The following is a 24,175-nucleotide window of genomic DNA, read 5'->3' on the forward strand; positions in this document are numbered from 1 at the left end:
ATTTGTTTCACATAAGTTTAAATGTAAATTAAAAGTTTACATCTGTGTGTTTTCTTTTTTCAATTAAATTCTGATTTTGGATGCAGAAAGGAATGAAGAAATTCATAACATCAAATTTGTTTTTCAAAGAAAAAGGAAATTGGGAAAGTTGGACCTTATGAATTTCTGGCTTTTGTTATCTTTGTAACCATGTTTGTATATAACAAACAAAGCATTGTACACTTCTATTTTATTTTTTATTCCTTCAAGGTTAAAAGAATTTCGCCCCAAAAATGGCCGAGCGCTTTGACTGCCATTACTGTAAGGAATCTCTGTTTGGTAAGAAGTACCTGCTAAGAGAGGAGAATCCATACTGCGTGAAATGTTATGAGAGTCTGTACTCGAACACTTGTGAGGAATGCAAGAAACCAATTGGCTGTGATGGCAAGGTATGCTAACCGTTCCTCTCCATTTCTGCCAGCTAGGAATAATGCCAGCAGACTATTTTCTCACTCTTATATTACAGTGTACATTAGTGAGTTAATGACTGGTTCTCAGAATGCTGACATTAGGTTTAGGACTGGAAATGTGCACCAGTCAACTTACCTTTGACAAGTAGTTGACTAGTGGAGAAGACATTTTTTACATACCACTACCTACTAATTCTCCCTGCTGAGGTGTAAAGTTTAGGAATACTTTTATGAGCCTACTCAAGCTGAACCTCGCTGAATGACTTTTAGTGATAAATCCATAAAATACATTTATTTCAAAGCAGATTATAAATTGAGAGATTTATGTATTAACCTGTGCTACACTGCAGGTGATGTGGATGCCCAGTCGGTGCATTGCTTCCCATTCCGGCAGCAGGGGTATTAGCTAAAAAACAGACTCTATTTTTGGAGAATGATCAAAATTAGCTTCCTACTTTCTATCGTGACAGAATCAGTCAGTACTCACATGTTATAGTCAGTAAGAGTGGATGCTGCATGGCTCGCTTCTAAAAATGAAAAGGAAAGGTTCAGGATCCTTTATTCCGGAAGCTGCAGTTCCCAGAAAAGAGGATACTCTGCAGGTAGAAGCTTGTGTATTTATGTGTGATATCTCTGTATAAATGTATGTTGTTGTGCCTATTAAGCTGCAAGTGTATGCATGCATGCATGCGTGTACATGCCTTTGGCCTTTGACAGGCCCACTTGCTATGGTGGGAGCACAAAGGAAGAGTACCAGGCAAGGTGAGGGTGTGATGTGGCGTGAGAAGTGATACAGAATCAAAGTTTTATTTTGAATCATCATTTGTGTTAAACTGAGTGTATATGTCATTGTGTGTAGTGGGTGTGTGTTAAGTGTGAGTATGCTGTTGTGCCAGAAGCAGGGCCGGCCCTACAATGGAGCCGACTGGGGCAATTGCCCCAGGCGGCACTTCAGAAGGGGCGGCACTTTGCCGCCCCAAGCGTTTTTTTTTTGTTTTTTTTGAAGCGGAGGAGAGAGAGAGGGGCACCGAGTGGTTTTCGCTTACCCGCTCGGCGCCCCTCTCTCTCTCCCCTGCGGCGAGTTTCCCTGTTCGGTCTCTGTGCCGGCTTGTAATGCAGAGCGCCGTCGGCGGGGGGCGGCATTTTAAACTTCGCCCCAGGCGGCGTTAAGTCTTCGGCCGGCCCTGGCCAGAAGGTACCAGCCCCCCACTCCATGTACTTTTTTTATGCCCTTAAATATAATTGCTGAAGCTTTCCAATCCCAGACTAAATTGTATTCCACGTGTCTGTGATTTTCCGATGTCATTCCACATGAATAAATTTTAAGAAGTACTAAACAGGGAATGGCTTATTCTAGTGAGGGCTCCTTGTAAGAGTATTGCCCCTGGGGCCCCACCTGATTTTTATTTTTGCATACAATCAAGGGAAGGACTGGCAGTCCTGGGGTGCAAGTCTAGTCAAGTGGCCCATTGTACCACCAAATCAGCCCACCATCCACGCCCATATTTTCCTGATTTTCGAACGCATATTGATGTAATGCGATGGGATTGGAAGTACATCAGTACACTAAAAAGTCATCATACACAGGACGCCTGAAGTCACAATTTAGTGCCACTAATCCTTTTTAATAAGATATGCAGATTGAAATAGAGTAAATAAAATAAAACCTTTACTTTTCTTCTCATTCATTTCTGGGCTTAGAATGTTTTGTCTTCTGAAGTGACTACAAATTTAGGAGGGCGTGTTATCGCTGGATAAGTACAAATTAAATAGTTCAATTTATTCCTACATTTAGTAAAGTGCCAGGAAACAGATGACCAAACACATACACCAGGACAGGCTCTGCCACACCGACACCCAAACACACACACCAGGACAAGTTCCGCCACACGACACCCAAACACATACACCAGGACAGGTTTTCCCACACGACACCTAAGCACACACATCAGGAGAGGCTCTGCCACACCGACACCCAAACACACACCAGGACAGGCTCTGCCACACCGACACCCAAACACACACCAGGACAGGCTCTGCCACACTGACACCCAAACACATGCCAGGACAGGCTCTGCCACACCGACACCCAAACACACACCAGGACAGGCTCTGCCACACTGACACCCAAACACATGCCAGGACAGGCTCTGCCACACCGACACCCAAGCACACACACCAGGACAGGCTTTGCCACATCCAGACAGGCTTACATACAACAATAAAAAACAAAGTATTTTCCACACTGCTTTGTAGTATTGATTTATGTGACGCCCCCAGCCACCACCCCTCTTGTGAATGAATGCCCCCCTTTAGTATCATGTCTGCCCTGGCATCTTGATTGCATCTACATGATCCACCCAACACCCATTAGATTGGAAGCATAGGACTTGCCACGTTTGTCCCAAACAGCCTGTCTGTGGAATCCTAGCCTCAAACAGCCTTCATGTGGCATCCTAGCCTTAAACAGCCACCCTGTGCTATGCCCCCCCAGTTACACATCCATGCTATCACATATTCATTAATTTATTCATTCACTTATTAATTCACAGATACTCATTAATTCAGATACTCATTCATTCCCTCTCTCAATCACGCATACTCGTTCATAGAGCCTCCCCCACCCCCTTACCAGAACTGCAGAGCTCTCCGTGCTGCTCGCAGACTTCCGTGTGGGCCGCTGATTCCCTCCGTGTTGCTCACACTCTTTGCGAGCAATTTCTGTTGTGCCACCCAGGGGAAATAGGAACGGAGCAGGGTCATGTGACGTGACAAAGTCACGTGACTTCACTGGGTTCCTGCTTCCCCTGGGCAGTACTAGAGATGTTGCTCGCACAGCCCTGAGGTTGTGTGGCCGCATCGGCAATTCAGTATGTGGCAGGCCCACTGGGAAATTTCCTATTTTCAGGTAGGGGCCTGGAGCTGCATCTCCATCAGCCCCTACGTTAATCCGGTCCTGTGCAGTGGCTGTTTAGTTTAGATATACAGCCCAGAATACCAGTTCGACTCAAGTGTTTATAAAACCAGATATCATGCAAACAATTGGAATAACTAACAATGAAACTTACTGATTCAGCAATTTAGGCAGTACTGGATGAGACAGACAGAAATCACAATAGGCTTCTAGTCATAGAGGACTGTGCGGAATCCGTCCAAAGCATTGCAGCTACATGTGGTATTAATAATATACTTGGCACATACCTTCACGTTATATGTAATCAACTCTTGATATTGTTTGGATAACTGGCCCATGGATTACAAAAACTCACATATTTTGTGGTTGAAGGATCTGGCACAAATTAGCAAAAAATGTCGTTAATCTTGCAGTTTGTGTGTTTTTACTGTCTTACTATTCATCTGCATATTCCTTAAGTACAAAAAAAACATGTTGGTATTGGTTGAAGTATCCCTGCTTTTCTCCCACATGCTCACACGCACACACCAGTGGGGCAGTATCCTGTAAAGAGTTCTGAAACATACCCAAGCCTTGGAATGCACCTCATTGTTAACATGGATGGATGCCGGGGACAGAGAGAAGAAAAGATCTAAATGCCTTGGTAAATTCCATTACCTAGAAGCTGTCTTCCAAGAAATGTTTCTTAATATACTCTAATTTATAGTTGTACTTGAATTTACCATCATAAAAAATACTGGTCGTCCAACTCATTCTCGGGTATGTGTGGAGGAGTTTACTTTAAAATTCTATAATGTCTTGTGGAAAATGAATTTAATTATATAGCACCATGTGATGCAAAGTTTTCAAGGGTTGTGTGTGGCTCTAGTAAAACTGCTCCATCAAGCATTTTGCAGTCCACAAATAAGTCCACTCAAGTCCATAACTGTACAGCCATGATTCATATTTTATTAATATCACTATTTCTATGAAGAAAGCAGCAGCTAAGTGATGAATGGGGTTATTCTCTAACCCTAGTGTTTAATTTATCTTAAGGATCAGGGATACTTAATAGTAAACTTCCAAAAAAGTGTTAATACTAAGAATCAGAGTTGCTGCAAGTTGTTCGACATATATGAAAGAGACATACTTCTTTTAAGTGTCTGGTTATCAAAAATGGGTTATAAAACCTTTTTTTTTTTAGATATATCGGTGAAGTGAGGAAATGTAAGCAAGGAGTAGTTGGATTAAAAACAAATTATATACATGTGGATAAAGATCTAGCTGACTGCCTAAATAAATACTTTTAAAATGCTTTTACAGAGGAAGGTGAAGTAGATGGACCTCAGTGAAAAGAGAAACACTGACACAGTTCTGGAGACCCCATTTCCAGAAGGATATTGACATTTTGAAGAGAGTTCAGATGGGGGCTACCATAATGGTGAAGGGTTTTGCAGGATAAAATTTATCAGGAAAGACTAAGGGAGGAAAGAAGAAATAACATTTAATGGGAGCAATCTCTAAGACATATGTAAACTTAAATGAGCTAAGGAAGACGGTACATGTGTTAATATTATATTTTATCTGCACCTTTAGTCAATTGACATTATGGAAAATTCGTGTCACTTTACATAGGTGCCTTTTTTTATTTAAATGTCTTTAGACTATAGAGCAGACCTGGGCAAAGCACGGCCCGCGGGCCACATCCGGCCCGCTGAATAGCTCGGACCGGCCCGCAAAGAGTGTCCTGGTGACTCACCAATGAGTCCGGTGTCCCCCCCCGCCCCGGTCACTTACCTTAAACTCCTGTGTTGGAAGCGTTTGTCTCGGGTGCCGGCGCTTTACGCTGGGCGCCGGCATATGACGTCAGACGCCGGCGATCAGCAGTGAAGCGCCGGCACCCGAGACAAACGCCTCACGCTTCCAACACAGGAGTTTAAGGTAAGTGACCGGGGCGGGGGGGGAGATCCTGAGAAGGGGGGGTTAGGGAGTTAGAGGGGAGATACTGAGAAGGGGGGTTAGGGAGGGAGGTCTTACTGTGTGTGTGTGTCTTACTGTGTTTGTGTGTGTGTGTCTTGCTGTGTGTGTGTGTATCTTACTGTGTCTGTGTGTGTCTCACTGTGTCTGTGTGTGTCTTACTGTGTCTGTGTGTGTCTTACTGTGTCTGTGTGTGTCTTACTGTGTCTGTGTGTGTCTCACTGTGTCTGTGTGTGTCTTACTGTGTCTGTGTGTGTCTTACTGTGTCTGTGTGTGTCTCACTGTGTCTGTGTGTATCTTACTGTGTCTGTGTGTGTCTCACTGTGTCTGTGTGTGTCTCACTGTGTCTGTGTGTGTCTTACTGTGTCTGTGTGTGTCTCACTGTGTCTGTGTGTGTCTTACTGTGTCTGTGTGTGTCTTACTGTGTCTGTGTGTGTCTTACTGCGTGTGTCTTACTGTGTTCATAGCTTATTCAGTTATTGTAATAAATATTTTAGCCCATTTTTTAGCTCAAAATATTTTTTCCTTTTTTTTCTCCTCTAAAATCTAGGTGCGTCTTATCAGCAGGTGCGTCTTATAGAGCGAAAAATACGGTATGCACTCCGAAGCCTTGTTCATTTTGTTCACTTCTGTGCTGTGCTAATAGTTATTCAGGCCTTACTTATTCAAGCACCTCTACCAATGACGTAGGCTTGAATAACTTTATTAAACAGCACATAAGTTAACAAAATGGACAAGGCTTCGGAGTTTGTAGTTTGTAGAGGTCTGGCCCTCTAAAACCATTCCAATTTCTCATGTGGCCCCATGGGAAAATTAATTGCCCACCCCTGCTATAGAGCAATGTACTTGCAGCACATTCATAATTATTTAGTAGGACAAATGCAGAGTTTTGTACTGTTTCAGGCAGCAGCACTTTGTGAGTGCATGTGAGCTTGCATGTCTCCCAGGGGCGTAACTTGAAGCCTCAGGGCCCCGGTGCGAGAATCTGTTAAGGGCACCCCCACCCCCAACCCAATCTACCCCTTATCACACCATCTACCCCACTTCTCACACTATCTACCCCCTCTCCCTCTCTTCTCACTATCTACCCCCTCTCCCCCCTTTCTCAGGCTATCTACCCCCTCTCCCTTCCTTCTCACTATCTACCCTCTCTCTACCCCCATTATCACTATCTACCCCCTCCCTTCTTACTATCTACCCTCTCCCTACCCCCTTCTCACTATCTACCCTCTCCCTACCCCCTTCTCACTATCTACCCCTCTCCGTATCTACCCCTCTCCCTACCCCCCTTCTCACTATCTACCCTCTCCCTATCCCCCCCCTTTGTAGGACACTTACCATGCAGTCCTGTAGTGGGGGCGCGAGGCCGTGAAGTGCCGGCACCCAAGACAGACGCCTCACGCTTCCCACCAGTCAGGGCAGCGCTGAGGGCGGCGGCAGGGAGCAGAGAAGACAGAAGGGCGCTGAAAACGACCGCTCGGCACCCCTTGGGCCCCCCTGACTGGCAGAACTCCAGCGCCCGGTCGCAGTCGCGACCCTGGTAGTTCCGCCACTGATGTCTCCGTATAAATGCGTGTGAGCTTGCATGTCTCTGTATAAGTGTGAGCATAAGGAGGCGGCAAAACAAACTAAGACAGAAGAAAAAGGTGGAGGAAGAGGGGCTGCAGGAGAGGATACAGAGAGACAAGAAAGGTAAGGAAACATTGTGAGAGTGTTAGAAAGCATGAGGCATGTTTGTGATGGCCCTCTGATCCTGGTACACAGCTTAACTAGAAGGACACTGGCAGGGCACGAGGCAAGAGCACAGCTGGAAGCTGTCTGGCAGGGCACGAGGCAGGAGCACAGCTGGAAGCCCTGTGGCAGGGCACGAGGCACGAGCATAGCTGGAAGCCCTCTGGCAGGGCATGAGGCAGGTACCACCGTCAGTGTCTGGCACAGTATACAATGATGGCAGTTATCCTGTATAGGGCTGCAACTAACTATTATTTTGATAATCGATTAGTTAACCGATTATTTTTTCAATTAATCGGATAGAAAAAATTTACATTTTTCATTTATTTAAAATAATTTAATAAAGTAACATAGGATGTTAAAAACAAACGGCAGAATAAAAAACTTTGATAAAAATGCATTTCTTGTTTTTATTTCCCAACCTACCTCCCAGATATGCCACATACCCCCAGACATGGCACTCCACCATCCCCACATATGCCTTATATACCCTATATGCCTTATACCCCCAGATATGTCACTCCGTCCTCCCCAGGTATGCTGTATACCCCCCTGATATGCCATAGTGCCCTCATAGATTAACAGACCCATTCATAGATACAAAACTTTTATAAATAAATACAGGGTTAATCTTCACTGCCCCCAGGATTTTGATTCCCCTCAGTTTGCCCTTCTTTACCTCTAACTGCACCTTAAGTTAACCTTATTAAATTAATTAAATTAACCCTCAGTCCTCAGCTGAGAAGACCCCATTAACCATAACTGCCCCTAAATTAACTCTGAAGACCCCCACAACCACAACTGCCCCTAAATTAACCCTAAAGACCCCATCAACCACAACTGCCCCTAAATTAACCCTGAAGACCTCATCAACCACAACTGCCCCTAAATTAACCCTAAAGACCCCATCAACCACAACTGCCCCTAAATTAACCCTGAAGACCTCATCAACCACAACTGCCCCTAAAATTAACCCTAAACACCCCATCAACCACAACTGCCCCTAAATTAACCCTAAACACCCCATCAACCACAACTGCCCCTAAATTAACCCTAAACACCCCATTATCTATAACTGCCCCTAAATTAACCCCCACCTCCCCTAACTTTCAGCAGCCCAAATATTAATTTTAAAATCACAGTTAGATGAGTTCCTGAGCCATGTGGAGGCTACAGGAAATGGGTGGGGCCAATCAGGAGTTTGCCCCCGCCCCTTTCTTTCTCCCTGTCCCTTACTGCAGTCACTGCCGATTGGCCCCGCCCCTTTATTTCTGTCCCTCTTTGCAGCCAATCGGCAGTGACTGCAGGGTGGGACTGGTAAGTAGGAACTGCTGTGAGTCACACTGAAATGGATTATAAAAGGAGGGGTATTTTATCAGAGTGTTTGCTCTGAAAAAACCCTCATTTTATAATCGATAAAAATCTATTCAACTAATCGATAATGAAATTCGTAGGCAACGATTTTCATTATTGATTTTTTATCGATTTTATCAATTAGTTGTTGCAGCCCTAATCCTGTACCACCTTCAGTATATAGTGATTATAGTTATGCTGTACCACCATCAAGGTCTGGAACAGTATATAGCGATGGCAGTATACATTTACCCTATAATTTTTTTCAGATAGATTGTCTGTAATTATATAATTAGAATTACTTGTATTGTATTTTTCAATTGTTGTAGATTTAATATATTTATATTAAAATTGGTTACACTGCTTAAAAGCTATCTTTTTTTTATTTCTGCAAATACAGAAAATTAAACTTTCAGTGTGTGGCACAGTATGTAGTGATTACAGTTATGCTGTACAACCTTCAGTGTCTGGCTGAGTATATAGTGATGGTGTAAGGGCACTGGGTGCCGGATCAGGTAGAAGTCTTGATGCAGGGGGAGGCTTGGATTCAGAGCATGGTCAACGCACACCCACGATGGATCCAGTTCACGGTTACTATCCACTTTAGCCCTGGGTGCCATCTATCAGGATATTAACTTGGGGTGACAAGGTTAATACAGGCAGGAAACAGGCTTGGAATCACAATATTTTTCAATTGTAGATTTACTATTAATCATATTTATATTAAAATTGGTTACACTGTTTAAAAGTTATCTTTTTTTTATTTCTACAAATACAGAAAATTGGATATGAGGGGATGTAACCACAAGGGAGGGGCTTAACCAAGAAGAGGTGTGTCATGATAGGGTGTGGCTAAGGGAGGGGCTTAACCAAGAAGGGGTGTGTCATGATAGGGTGTGGCTAAGGGAGGGGCATGACCATAGGGGGCCCCATGACTTTTTAATCATATGAACTACGCTATATATAAGTAGAGATAGAGACATCCACTCAATAAAACCTAAGCTCATTTTCATAATCTAGACATTTTTGGAAATAGTATAATAAATATCTGCGTATGTCAGGAATGTAAACTCTGGGCTTAGATAATGTTTATTAAGATTGTTGAGATTCTGTGCGCTAAACTTACATTTCAGAACAAAATGTCTTAAGTAATAGATAAAAGTAGCTATGAATTTCCCTCTGCTTATTTGAGCTGAAGAATAAATATTATTCTGTCCAGTGGACAGGGGACAAAGGCTAAAATGTTTATATCGAGATGTTTTATTCTTCTTTATCCTGTATTTGGCTACGAGTCTCTGTTTTCAAAGATATTACTGGATAATATTTTACCAGTTTAACAAGAAAAAGAGTACTTTTATAAAGCTGGATCCTTATCCCTGTGAGTTATATAAATGAGCCGAGTCTAGGATTCTATGACTCGTTTATAGTGGCAACCAAATGATTAAAGTAAGAAAAATTACTGGTACTTATCATAGGGTAAATATGCTCTAATTAAAGCTACTTGTATTCAAGAAGGAATTTCAGCTATAACACAGATGTAAGCAGATCACCAACTGGCACACTCAGACAGAGTAGAACTATATAAAGGAATCATCTCCCATTCACCTTGAGACATGCTCATATAATATTCATTATTTAACAAAATAAGACCCAAGGTTTTCTTGAATAAAATATCTATTATTATTATTTCACATAGCAAAATTTTGCTTATAGGTGAAGGTAAAATAACCACCTTTAAATATTTCTAATATGTTCATGAATCCTAGATTTATTAGTTATGTGGTGCTTTTTTCCCCACAAATTGGTTTCTATAACGTCTAATTTTTATAAATCTTGTCACAGAACAAGTAAAAATATAATTTACCAGAATATAATTGAAAGTCTCAGAAGGTGGGCTGACTAGATGGGCCATAATTGTTCTTATCTCCCGACAAATTCTATGTTTTCACATTCTATATTTCAGCCAATTTCTGTTTGACTTAAATGAACTATAAAGTCTGGGAGGTAGTCATTCCCAAATTATGTTTGTTCCTTGGTACTATCCTACACCCCAACTATATCCTCTAGTCTAGGTATAGACGCTATTCAGTGTGGAGGGTGGCAAGAAGTGGTATGCAGTATAATGTTGCCTCAACAAGGTTTACGATAAAGAGTACTGACCACACAGGGCCCACTATTAAATCTTAGAGATGGGAGAATTGCCCTAAATGAAATGTCCTGATTACCACCCACCTTCTTTTTGATATCCCCTTCCTCTTGTCTACCTAATTCCAAGGTACCTGTTAATATTCAGTATAATGTGGTAAATAAGATGAGAGAGCTGTTCCTCAGGCCTATCTTTTTTTCCCCTGTTGATCCATGCAAGTGTAGACACATAAGCCAGCAAGCCGAGCATGGACATTCATAAGATCGCGGAGGCTGGGGGGTGGTAGATCCACAACAATGTTGCTGCATATTTTGAGTAGAAGGACATGAGACTTGTCACAGCTATACCACTAACGGCCTTGTATTTATGATAGAAGCTAACAGTGAACTTTATTAAGACAAAGCAAAAAAGATTATTCCTTGCAGGTTTAGAAAATGGCAGAAGCTATGGTGACCCCTAAGACTGAACCAACTGGATCAACATTTCAACTGCAGTATCATTAGGTCTTCATCAGGGCAAAGCAGGCGGATAAAAAGCCTGGTGGGAATCTACATTTAGCCAGTTTATTTTAGTTCCTTAAGTTTACTTTGCACTTGCTTCTTGACATTTTTGGCGATACAAATTAACTTTTCACTTGATTTCTTGATGGGTTTTAATCACTTCACTGGTTCCAAACCATGCAGCATTTACATTCATTGCATGTGGCTTTTTTGTTTCTGTTCTTAAATCAGTTGTTTGAAAAGTATGCTTTTTAAGTGATCTCAGCAAGGTTGGATGCATGTATACATAACCAAGTATAGTCTTGAACTTGGTTATTTGTTAATGATTTTAGCAATCCAGACAAAAACACACTGCCAATTGGCCACACAATTGAAGGTATTTGCCAAGATTTGTGCACTCTGTAGTATACCATGTGATTAATCATCATCTGATCTAATATACTTGGTTAAGTTATCTTTTTTTTTAATAACACAATTAAACATTTTACCAAGTTAAATAAAAATGTAAAGGTATTTTAGACACCTCTACATGGCAAACATTATACAACCCTCTGCTTCATTAATAACACATCTCAAGGGGCTTCTAATTCTACTTTTATAATAAAATGTTATTATTGCAATAAATGAGGAGCCGATTGCTCAACTTCCTGTGGTGATTTTATAAAAAATTTAAATGTTTTTTATTAGAAATATTGCTGTGTTTAAACTGAATTAAAATGAATTTCTTACTGTACAAAGAGAACATAAAAATGAAAATTCTAAGGACTAATGAAGCCCACAGGGCTCAGAACGGGCCCTTGACTAGGTGCCGAGCAGGGCTTGAGGGCTATTTAAGGGGTGGGTGCCATTAGGTTAGGTGCCATTTTGTCGTCACCTTACTGGACTTTCAGTGTGTGGCACGGTATGTAGTGATTACAGTTATGCTGTACAACCTTCAGTGTCTGGCTGAGTATATAGGGATGGTGTAAGGGCACTGGGTGCCGGATCAGGTAGAAGTCTTATATTAAAATTGGTGTGTCATGATAGGGTGTGGCTAAGGGAGGGGCATGACCATAGGGGGCCCCATTACTTTTTAATCACATGAACTACGGTATATATAAGTAGAGATAGAGACATCCACTCAATAAAACCTAAGCTCATTTTCATAATGTAGACATTTTTGGAAAAAGTATAATAAATATCTGCGTATGTCAGGAATGTAAAGCCAACGGGGTTCAGAATGGGCTATTTAAGGCGTGGGTGCCATTAGGTTAGGCGCCATTTTGTCGTCACCTTACCACTTGTTTTTTGTCCCTCTCTCCTTTTTGTGATAAGTGTTCCTGGGGTATGTGTTTTTTGTCACGGTCATGCAGAAGCTTACCAGGTATCTAGGCGGTTAATGCTGCTGGGAGAGCATTTGGTGGTACTTGTGGTGGGAGGATTCCTTGCAGGTGGAGCTGGGAACCTCAGGTCTGGGTTTGGGCATCCCAGTATGTCCTTCCCTGTGTGGTACCTGGATGACCTGGTACGCTTGGGGTTTTTGTTACATTAAATGGTTAATGTTAATTATTCATGTTAATTTATGTTATTTATTGGTTTTCAGTGTGTTGGTCATCGTCCTGTTAGGTCTGCGTGGCAATGACTAGCGTTAAAATAAAACGGCTGTGGCCTTTTATAACCCAATCTTGGTTGTCATGTATTTATTGGGAGGTAAGGTATTTTTGGGGAAAGCCTAGCACAGGAGTCCAGGCTGCTGCAGTCAAGGGTTTTTAGCAGTTTTGTCACATTGGTTTAATTTAATGACAAAAATTATATATTTTTTTTCTTTTCAAAAGAAGTAGGTTTTTTCCAGAAACGATAGATGTTTAGGATTTATGATTTTTTAAATCCTTAAATCTATGTATCTGCACTAAGAGTTTAGAATGCAAGTAGACAATTTTATTATCATATTATTTGCAGAATCTATATAATATAATAGATCAATATAAAACAGTAATATTTAAATAAAAGCAATATCCCTTCCCAGTTAAATCCAACTAATTCAAACAGTTTAAAGATCATAGAACACAAAACAAACCTAATTAGAATCTCAAGCACGTTGCATTATCTTTCTTGGGTGTTTTCTTTTTTTTTTTTTAAAGATGATTTTGGAGATGAAACACTGGCGTTCAAATATCAGTGGCGTCGGCAGGGGAGGGCCAGAGGGGGCCATGCCCCCCTACAGCATGCTGTGCCCCCCCAATTCAAACGCTGTCTTTTTTTTTTTTCCTGACGTGGATGAGAGAGAGGTGCCGAGCGGTTGCTCAGGAATAAGTTTTCAGCAACCGTTCGGCGCCTCTCACTCTTCTCCGCGAGGCCTCTGCCTTGGTCGCGGTGCCGGCATTTCATGCTGAGCGCCCGTATATGACGTCATATTCCGACGCTCAGCAGTGAAGCCACGCACACAAAGGGAGACAGAGGCCTTGCGATCCCACCGCTGGACTTCTACAAGGTAAGTGAACTTCAAAGGGGGGTGAGGGTAGAAAGTGAGGAGGGGGTAGATAGGGAGTGAGAAGAGGTAGATAGGGTAGATAGGGAGGGAGGCAAGAATATTGAAATAAAGAGTCAGAATGAGAGAGAGAATGAATGGATTAATGTGTGGATGCATTAATGAATATGTGTAAATAATTTGTGTGAAAGAATAAATGATTGTGTGAATGAAAGTGAATTAGTAAGTGACTAAACGTGTTTGTGTGAATCATAGGTGTATTATTGATTTGTCAAAAAAGCAAAGATGGTATAAACAGGGTGTTTAAGCACTGGGGACAAAGATGGCAAAGGTAGCGTGTTTATGGGACAAAGATGGTGTATGCTCAGAGACAAAGTTGACTCATGCTGGGCTGTTTGGGGACAAAGATGGCACGTCCTATGTGTGTAATTTGCTGGTGTGCTGGTCAGGTTCTATGTGGGCAATATGGACACCAGGGTTGGCTTTGGGGTGTGCGACCTGTGATCTATGCCTGTCATTTAGGGGTTTTTATTCTATACCTTTTGTGTTGTTCTGTTGATCTATATCTGCTATGTTCCATACATTATTTATGTTTACCTGCAAATATAGGATTTGTATGTCTTATTCAGTTGATCAATGGACCTGTAGTGATGTTTCCATGTGTTGTTTATTTGATCTATACCCTCAGTGCTGAGTTTACATGTGATTTCCAGTTGATCTGTACCTGCAATGTGTGTTCTGTTGGTGTTTACCTGCAATGCTATGTTTCCATGCATTATTATTGTATACCTGCAAATACAAGGGTTTTTTTGTCTTATTCAGTTGCATGTGCGGTTTCCATGTGTTTATTTGATCTGTACCTGAATTACAGGGTGTAAGTAAAAGAGCGGTATGGTTTAGTGAATGAGGGGACAAAGGGACTCTGGGGATGATTACAGGGGAGAGGACCTCTCAATGTCACGGTGCAGTCAGAAGGAGGGAGGACTCCACTGACTCACCGTCTTCCCCTGATTTTCAGTCAGTGCGGCAAATATTTTTTTTTGGTGTGGTAGCAGAGAGAGTGATTGCATGCAAGGGAGCTTTGAGCGGGGCCCAAGGAAATGCTTGGGTAGGGTCCAATTTTTTCACTATAAAATATATTGGCAACAGGGTCTAATATTTATATATATATATATTGGCAGCAGGTGCAAATATTTATAAATGTTTTGGCAGCAGGGGCTAATATTTATTTATATATCGGCAGCAGGGTTTAATATTAATATATATCGGCAGCAGGGGTCAATATTAATATATATCGGCAGCAGGGGCCAATATTAATATATATCTTGGCAGCAGGGGCTAATATTAACATATATTGGCAGCAGGGGCTAATAATATTTATTGACAGCAGGGTCTAGTATTTATATTCATTTTGGCAGCAGGGTCTAATTATATATATTGGCAGCAGGGTCTAATTAAATATATTGGCAGCAGGGGCTAATATTTATTGGCAGCAGGGGCTAATATTTATCTTCATATTGGCAGCAGGGTCTAATTATATATATCGGCATGGGGCCTAATATTAATATATATTGGCTGCATGGGCTATTATCAATAAATATTGGCTGCAGGGCCTAATGTTTATATATATTGGCTGCAGGGTCAAATATTAATATATATCGGCAGCAGGGTATAATTTTTATGTATAGCGGCAGCAGGGTATAATATAAGTATATATCCGCAGCAGGGGCTAATATTTCTATATATCCGCAGCAGGGTCTAATATTTATATATATTGGCAGTAGAGGCTAATATTAAAGAATGAAAAATAACTGCCAGTTGAGCTGTTATTTTAAAATCATCATAAGTACATATTATGTAGTTAAAAATGCACGTCTAACTCAATATATGTTATATGTTATATATATATACATATACACACACAGTGTATATGTACAGTTTTATAATTGGCCCCCCTACTTTGGTCCCTGGCCCCCCATGTGTCCCCCCCCCTAAATATGAAAGCTGGAGACGCCACTGTCAAACATACATCCTTGTCGACAAAACATTTTTTTTTTCCTTTCAGGATCTTTCCTACAAGGATCGTCACTGGCACGAGTTGTGCTTCCACTGCTTCCAGTGCAAGCGTTCCTTGGTGGACAAGCCTTTTGCTGCTAAAGATGAGCATCTCATCTGCACTGAGTGCTACTCAAATGAATATTCCTCAAAGTGCAATGAGTGCAAGAAAACCATCATGCCAGGTTAGCTGGGGCTTACACAGAATTATAAATAATGCAGATGTTAATGGGGTGTGTGCCATGGATATATTTATCAGTGTATGGTGCTGTTAATACTACATCAACAATCTTTACCACCCTGGTGGTAAGTGTTGCAGCTTAATCCCAAATGACCTGCATTACACATGGGAAAAAAAGGAAGAACAAAGAAGGGGAAAAAAGAGAGGGGATCAGTAAGGGACAATAGGGAATAAGACATAGGGACCCCATCAGCACAAGCAGCGTGCTTTTGGACTAGAAATTTCTCTTCAGATGCCATAACCTTTGACTGGTAATTTACAGTCAGAATAAATACCACCTTATTAGTAACTCCACTGACTCCACATAATCAAGAATGTAGATGTTAATACATACTTTCACAGTGTTCTAAGCATTCTAATGACACCTGGGTGATGCCAGTATGACTATATAAATCAGTGAGGATGATGTATTTAAGTGTCATTCTGAGCCATTATAGTAAAACACAGCAGGCGTATTCAAACCCAGTCTGCAATAAACACTGTGTACACAATTATTAGGCAAGTGAGTATTTTGACCATATCATTTTTATGCATATTGTAAAAGCTGTATAAACCTGAATTGATGTGTATTTGTGTAATGAGGGAGAGTGTGCCTAAGGATATTAACACCCTATGTCAAGGTGTGCATAATTATTAGGCAGCTTCATTTTCTCTGGCAAAATGGACAGAAAGAGAGAGATTAGGCTGACTCTGAAAAGTCAAAAATGAAAAAAATCCTTCAGAGGTGTGCAGCACTCTTGAAATTGCTAAGATATTGGGGCGTGATCACAGAACCATCAAACGTTTTTGTAAGGACTTTCCAGGAGTTGGAGCCCAGTTGCAGGAGATGGTGCACACCCTTGCAAAATAACACTGCTCAGAGTAACAGGATGGAAAAATCACTTGAGCAGTGAGAGTGTGCATTTAACTGCCAGAGATTTGAGACGAATCAAACACGAAGCTACCAGGAACCCATTACCCTTCAGTGCTGTCATATTCCAGAACTGCAACCTACCTGGAGTGTCTAGAACACTTTCTTCAAGCAGTGGTGCTGGAAAAAAGTCTGCATCTTTCAAGAAGACCATGATTTTTATGCAGGACAATGCTCCATCACATGCATCGAAGAACTCCACTGCGTGGCTAGCCAGTAAAGGCCTTAAAGATTAAAAAATAATGACATGGCCCCCTTCCCCACCTGACCTAAACCCTATTGAGAACTTGCAGATTTACACTGAAGAGAAAATTCAGCAGGGCAATGTACACCTCAGAGCAACTTGGCCTGCGGAGACTAATGGCTTCGGCGACAGGATTTCAGTTTTAAAAGGTCCATAAGAGCGACTCTTATTCAGGATTTGAAACGGACTTCAAATCTAGAACAGCTTTCAGGGAGCCTGGAAAGGAAACCAGACTGCATTGATTTGTTAAATAAATGAATTTACTTTTATATATTTTTTTTATATAAAGGCATCACAAATAATGAAAAACAAGTTCAAATACACAAATAATAAAATGGCTATTGGTGGATATTAATGTTTTTATAAGGTTAATATACAGGGGAATCTGTATAATCTGTATTAGTAACCTCTAATTATTGTGTATTATAATGCAGGGACGCGGAAGATGGAGTACAAGGGAAACAGCTGGCATGAGACTTGCTTCATCTGCTCCCGCTGTCAGCAGCCAATTGGAACAAAGAGCTTCATCCCCAAGGAAAATCAGAACTTCTGCGTACCATGTTATGAAAAGCAATTTGCAATGCATTGTATCCAGTGTAAGAAGGTAGTAGATCACACAAAGCTGATGGGGGACATGGCCATTCTGATTGAGCAGCTGTAGTGGTAAAGGATGTTTTGTGGTAACAATGGCGTTGCTTGGAATGTTACTGCAACAAGTTTCCACTGCACTTCCACCCCAGTGTACAATGGGTAGGGGTAAACAGTCATAGTCTGATGCCCCTAAACAGTTGTAGATCATGGTCTCCTCTGAGAGTTTGCTTAGTCATAACTTCTCTTTCATGTCTGGAACTACTTGCCAGATCCCGAAACAACAAATGCAGATTGTACAGGAAATAATTAACATAGCTGTTCTTTTATTTCATAGGCTATCACCACCGGAGGTGTCACCTATAGAGATCAGCCCTGGCACAAAGAGTGCTTTGTATGTACAGGATGCAAGAAGCCACTGTCTGGGCAACGTTTTACTTCTCGAGATGAGTTTGCCTACTGCTTGAATTGCTTTTGCAGTTTATATGCCAAGAAATGTGCCGGCTGCACCAATCCTATAAGTGGTAAGCAAATTATATTCTAAGTAAGAAAAAGGAAGAAAGTTTATTTAATGAAACAGGTTTTGCAAGTGAATTGGATATATGAGCCCACTGCCATTAGGATGTGTTTCAGGGGATAACCCCAGTGGGCTGAGTAGGCCCTGCATAATGTGTTATAAAATCAGTGAGATAACTTTTAGGAAAATGTCCAGAGTATGTATGAATTATACAAGGCTATCATAGATCTTCTTGCAAAAGAAGTACACATGGATTAGACCTTTTTAATGCATAATGAAGTCGGGAGTAAAAATATTGCTCTCAATTCCATGCACTCAGGAGAATAAGTAAACTACTGGACCTAAACAATTTAACAAAGGGTGTAAAAACACTGCACAAATCTGTTTAAATTGATTTTTAACCATTTATTTCAGGATCATTTTTAAAATGTATTTATTTATTTATTTAATGTTCTACTTTCCAGGTCTTGGAGGAACCAAGTATATTTCTTTTGAGGAACGTCAGTGGCATAGCGATTGCTTTAATTGTAAGAAGTGTGCTATTTCTTTGGTGGGCCGTGGCTTCCTTACGGAGAGGGATGAAATTCTCTGTCCGGAGTGTGGGAAAGATATATAAAATTGCAATAAGCTAACAAACACTATATATATATATATATGTATATATATATATATATATATATATATATTTAACCAGCGGCAGATGTATGATATTATATCTTACTCATGTTACTTGTCTTTCACATTTTTCTGTAAAATACAGTTTATAAGGAAACATACATAAACTATCTGGATACCCATAAAGAACCATTCCCACCCCATCACAATATCATTGTCTCTGACCATTACAGAGTCGGCATATTGCCCATAGAACAATTGAAGCTGCAAGTTTAAAACTGTCCATGAGTTTACAAAAAAGGGGGATGGAGGAGAAAGTGGGGTTAAAGAAGAAGTGGGAGAGATGGTAAGGCTAGGAAAGGAGGAGAAGGGTACAGCTACCACTCGCTGAGGCGACCTAATCACTCTAGTAGCCTCTTGCTAGTTTCGGATTCTATTAATTCTAGTCACATGATCCAATGTTATCATAATTAGGTGATTTTTCAACCCGTGTCCTGGAGTCATTTTATGTACATAAGCCCTAGAATGGTGTGGTGTCCAGTAGTGATTAGAAACTCTGGTTTTATACTCCATAGAGCTCCTTAGTTGCATGGGCTTATAAAAAACTGCAATTCTCATAGGTCTCATTTATACTTAGCCATAAGCACATACATTTTCTGCCCTACAATTGTGGCAGTTGAATGTACACATCAATTGGGAGCTACCTTTTTGCTATCCTTGCTAGGGAATGGGCAAACTGGTCACTCATATTTAACAGAAATTGTGCTGTGGAATTTGATGGTGCTATATAAAGCAATAAATAATAATACTAATAAGTATATAATTAAAATCAGCATAAGCATGAAGCTGAAAAGCCCTAAACTGCGGTACACCTGCCCTGCATGAAAAATTAAATATATTTTAAATAAACAATTAGAAAACCTAGCATCTGAAGAGGTAGTATGGATTGACACATAACAGGTGTTTTATTGCATTAGTTAGTGAATTGCGTGAGCTGAAAAACATCACAATGTCATTGTTTTCTTACACGGAATTTCTTTGCACTATATTGTATTATCTTAAAACATAAATAAAATTATGTTTCAAAGTAAGCATTTATTTTTTTATCTTATAAACAAATACAGAGGCTATAATGTCACTTTTACTTAGCTACATGCCCATATTATCTTAACACGTTTACTGTCGGGAGTTGGAAGCCCAGGCCATACTTTTCGCACACATGGGAACTCTCGCGGCTTGACCCAGAGTCTCTGGGTTTTTGGTCCAATCACAGGGTCTCGAAAAGGGGCAAAATATCCGGGTCACGCAGTGTGGAGCTGACTCTTTCATACAATACATTCATCTGATAACATCTAAGAAGTAGACCAGTGTCTCAACTATTTTAACCTGTAAGATTAGCTAAAGCTAACTTGTCCATTGCATGTACATATTAACCCCTAACAAATCAATAAAATAACCACAGACACAGAATTGTAAATTGGATAAAATTGGCCGTAGCTTTACTTAAAAGGGTATAAGAGGCATTAACAACACAAACCATTTAACGTAATAACCAAATAACTTCTTATATATATATATATAATACACCAAATACAATCTGCCCCTTTCTCAGCCAGATTGTGTAACACCAAGCCTCTATCCACCTCAACACAGAGGCGACCTTTACCCCTTATAAAACTACGACAATATAACATATTACATACATTATTTTTTATACTTTTTTTTTAAAAAAAGTGTATTTTACGTATCCATTTATGTATATATATATATATATATATATATATATATATATATACTGAGCGAATTAGGAGAATTTTAAAGGGCTAGGGATGGTTGTGACGATCTACACCAGGGGTTCTCAAACTGCGGCCCTCCAGCTGCTGCAGGACTACATCTCACATAATGCTCCTTCAGCTAAGGGGCTGGCTAAGGAGTATGGGAGATGTAGTCCTGCAGCAGCTGGAGGGCCGCAGTTTGAGAACCCCTGATCTACACTATTATTGTTGTATCTGTCAGCATGCAGACAGCAATGCTGTGGCTCCTGTTGACAGAGGGCAGATCAGGCTGTTAGCATTAAAGTAACAGATGCCTGTTCAATGGTGCGTCTGAAGGTAAAAAAAGAAATACCTAGTGCCCAGTTTAAAAAAATGCACATTAAATGAAAGAGAGAATAACATTAATTAAGCCAACTTCCCTTGTTGTGATGTCATCAAATTCTTGATGAAGATCTTGCAGGGGGAGCTAGTCCTGCTCCCTGGGTGGTAGGAAGTGTAGTTGTCAGGGGCAGGTGTACTTCAGACAGAAAATAGGACAGAAGTGCAGTAAAATAATGCAGTGTTGTCAGGAATAAATGGCAAAAAAAGCTACATTCAATTAATTTATTATTATTTTTTTAAATAAAATTTTAAATGGACTCTCGCCAGGAATAGCGAGCTGAGTCCCACTCCGTAGGTATTTAGGATCTTGTTGTGGTTTGGCAGCTGTCCCGGCTTATTGATTGGTTGTGGTTTGACGTGCCGTGGTGTTGTGATAAAACAATGCCGGAGAGGAAAGGCTGCCGAATGTTAAGTTAAAAGGTACGTGTTTATTTTATATGATTAATAAAATAAGTAAAGATAATCAAATGAAATTGTTATTTAAGCAGCTGTCAGATTTTTTTTTTTCTCAAGCATAATTAAGAGACTCAAGACGAACATAAAAATACGTTGCAAGCGATCCTTTAATTGTCACGTAACAGGAGGAGACGCTTCACCGAGCAGATTGATAAAACTCACACAGCTCCCAGACTGCCACTCGGGGGACTGAATGCCACACGGGGGCCCGCTCCCACAGCTGCAAGACTGCCACTCGGGGGGCCCCCCTCCCACAGATGCAAGACTGCCACTCGGGGACCCCCCTCCCACAGTTGCAAGACTGCCACTCGGGGGCCCCTTTCCCAAAGAGGCAAGGCTGTAACTTGGGGGGCCCTCCCACCGATGCCAGAATGCCACTCGGGGCCCCCTCCCACAGATGCAAGACTGCCACTCGGGGGCCCCTTTCCCACAGATGCAAGACTGACACTTGGGGGGCCCCTTTCCCACAGATGCAAGACTGCCACTCGGGGGCCCCTTTCCCACAGATGCAAGACTGCCACTCGGAGGCCCCTTTCCCACAGATGCCAGACTGTCAGTTGGGGTGCCCCCATCCCACAGACGCCAGACTGGCAGTCAGGGGCCCCCCTCCCACAGAGGCCAAACTGCCTCTTGGGGGGCCCCCTCCCACAGAGGCCAAACTGCCTCTTGGGGGGCCCCCTCCCACAGAGGCCAAACTGCCTCTTGGGGGCCCCCCTCCCACAGAGGCCAAACTGCCTCTTTGGGGCCCCCCTCCCACAGATGCCAAACTGCGTTTCAGGGGCCCCCTCCCACAGATGCAAGACTGCCACTCGGGGCCCCCCATTTCCACAGATGTTACACTGCTACTTTGAGGGCCCCCCTCCCACAGATGCCAGACTGCCACTCCGGGGGCCCCCTCCCACAGATCCTCCCCAAAGCTTCCTGACTGCTACTCAGGGTAGTAGAGTCCAACCAATCAATATCGGATAATAAACCAAGTATGTTGGTTCTTAATAAAGGTTAATGTGTTATATAATTGTGGTGTCGTGTTTTTTATTACATTGTGCATTGTAATTGATTACACCATATGTATTTATATATATATATATATATATATATATATATATATTCAGCCTCGATTCCCAAAGTTATTTCTTGATGGATTGCAAAAATTTGTGCTATAGTCAGGGAAGGCAGATAGATGTGCAGATTGCTTTTTTAATCCCGCTCCCACCCGCTCCGGCTGATTTTTTTACCAATCCCGCCCGCTCCCGCAATGTGGGTGTTCCACTCCCGCCACATTTATGGCCAATTAAGCCCACCTCCTTACCTGAACTGGAGATTTCCTGCGCAGTCCCGCAAGGCTGCCCTCTATTACTGGCCGAAATCAGTTCCAGGGAAACGGATGGTTTGGCCGGGGTAACAAACAATTCTCGCATGGAAAGAGTTAAAATACTGTCATGTTAAATGCCCATGGTGTGTCTAGTTTTTAAAAAATGTATGATTTGATGGTGTAAATTGAATTCGCTGGGTTTAACATTATCTAAATTACACAGCGGGCAGTAACCACATGTCAAATTTCCAATTTTAGCCCCCAAACAAACCCATACATGATGTATATCACTGTACTCAGGAGATGCTACTTAACAAACCCATTCTATCCAAACACAGTATTTCAGTATTTTTTTTTCCACCCTCGGTATGTGAAATTACTAAAACAGGTTCAAAATTGGAACATGTGCATTTTTCAAACGTAATTTTGACAGATCGTTGGGTCAGTGTCTCGTCTGAGACACAGTAGATGTTCCATGTTTTGTTTTAACCCCTAAAACTATATATTTTCAAAAACTATATAGCTCAGGGAATCTTGTTAGGGGCATAGAAGACTTATAAATAAACTGCAATCTCTGGGTTTAGATCCCAATGTTGTTGAATGGATTAAGGAGTGGCTGAGTGACAGACAACAGAGGGTTGTAGTCAATGGCGTATATTCAGAACAACGTCTTGTTACCAGTGGGATACCTCAGGGATCTGTACTTGGACCCATTCTCTTTAATATTTTTATTAGTGATATTGCAGACGGTCTTGATGGAAAGGTATGTCTATTTGCTGATGACACAAAAATGTGCCACAGGGTTGATGTTCGTGGAGGGAGAAGCCGAATGGCAAATGGTTAGGTAAACTGGAAAAATGGTCAGAGCTGTGGCAACTGGCATTTAATGTGAATAAATGCAAAGTAATGCATCTAGGGCATAAAACCCCAAGGGCAGAGTATAGAATTTTTGATACTGTCTGTGGAGAAAGTTCAGAGAAGGACTACAGGAAGTAGGTAGATTTTACTACAGTAAAGACATTTAAGCAAGCATGAGATAGGCATAAGGCCAAGCTAGATATAGGATAAAGGCAGGTACTAAGGAAAGCACTCTGAGGCTGGGCAGACTGGATGGGCCTAATCAGGGCCGGCCCAAGGCAAAATGCCGCCTGGGGCAAATTTTAAAATGCCGCCCCCCCCTTATCTACCCTTCCCCTCCGTCCCTGCCGCCCCCCCCCCCATTATCTACCCTTCCTCTCCCTCTCTCCCTATTATCTACTCTTACCCCCCCCCCCTTTGTACTTACCTTTCAGGAATCCTGCGGCGAGTCTCCCTGTCCGGCCCTGGGCCTAATGGTTCTTAGCTGCCGTTAGTGTCTATGTTTCTATATTAGCCTGTTCAATGCAGGTCTTGATTTGTGTTCAGTAACACCCCCTCCCCAAGTACAGCAATACCCCGCATGCATAGATTTCTCAGATAATGTGGAGTCAAAACTAGAACATGTTCATTTCAGTTTTAAACTTTTTTAAATATTTTTTATCAGATCACTTATAAGTGACAAGTTTAGGCCACTGACATTGATCAGG

General features: G+C 41.5%; 1 protein-coding gene across 1 annotated transcript; it reads left to right on the plus strand.

Moving 5' to 3' along the window:
* The first annotated feature begins 272 nt into the window (after nucleotides 1-272).
* LOC149289230 (four and a half LIM domains protein 2-like) lies at nucleotides 273-18,687 on the plus strand. Its single transcript, XM_089490925.1, has 5 exons — nucleotides 273-428; nucleotides 15,582-15,756; nucleotides 17,401-17,570; nucleotides 17,892-18,078; nucleotides 18,536-18,687. Exons 1-5 carry the CDS (start codon nucleotides 273-275, stop codon nucleotides 18,685-18,687), a joined length of 840 nt encoding a protein of 279 aa, XP_089347051.1.
* The last annotated feature ends 5,488 nt before the right edge of the window (nucleotides 18,688-24,175 follow it).

Source organism: Sceloporus occidentalis, unplaced genomic scaffold, assembly GCF_023333645.1.
Source record: "Sceloporus occidentalis isolate IW3139 unplaced genomic scaffold, rSceOcc1.0.p SCAF_47, whole genome shotgun sequence".
Lineage (NCBI taxonomy): Eukaryota > Metazoa > Chordata > Lepidosauria > Squamata > Phrynosomatidae > Sceloporus > Sceloporus occidentalis.

What these genes read in the sequence shown, in the direction of transcription:
- LOC149289230 (XM_089490925.1), top strand. Translation starts at nt 273, where the DNA reads ATGGCCGAGCGCTTTGACTGCCATTACTGTAAGGAATCTCTGTTTGGT. An exon ending in CAAGAAAACCATCATGCCAG is followed by an intron (nt 15,757 to 17,400) that starts GTTAGCTGGGGC and finishes ATTATAATGCAG; the next exon opens with GGACGCGGAAGATGGAGTAC. An exon ending in ATTGTATCCAGTGTAAGAAG is followed by an intron (nt 17,571 to 17,891) that starts GTAGTAGATCAC and finishes TTTATTTCATAG; the next exon opens with GCTATCACCACCGGAGGTGT.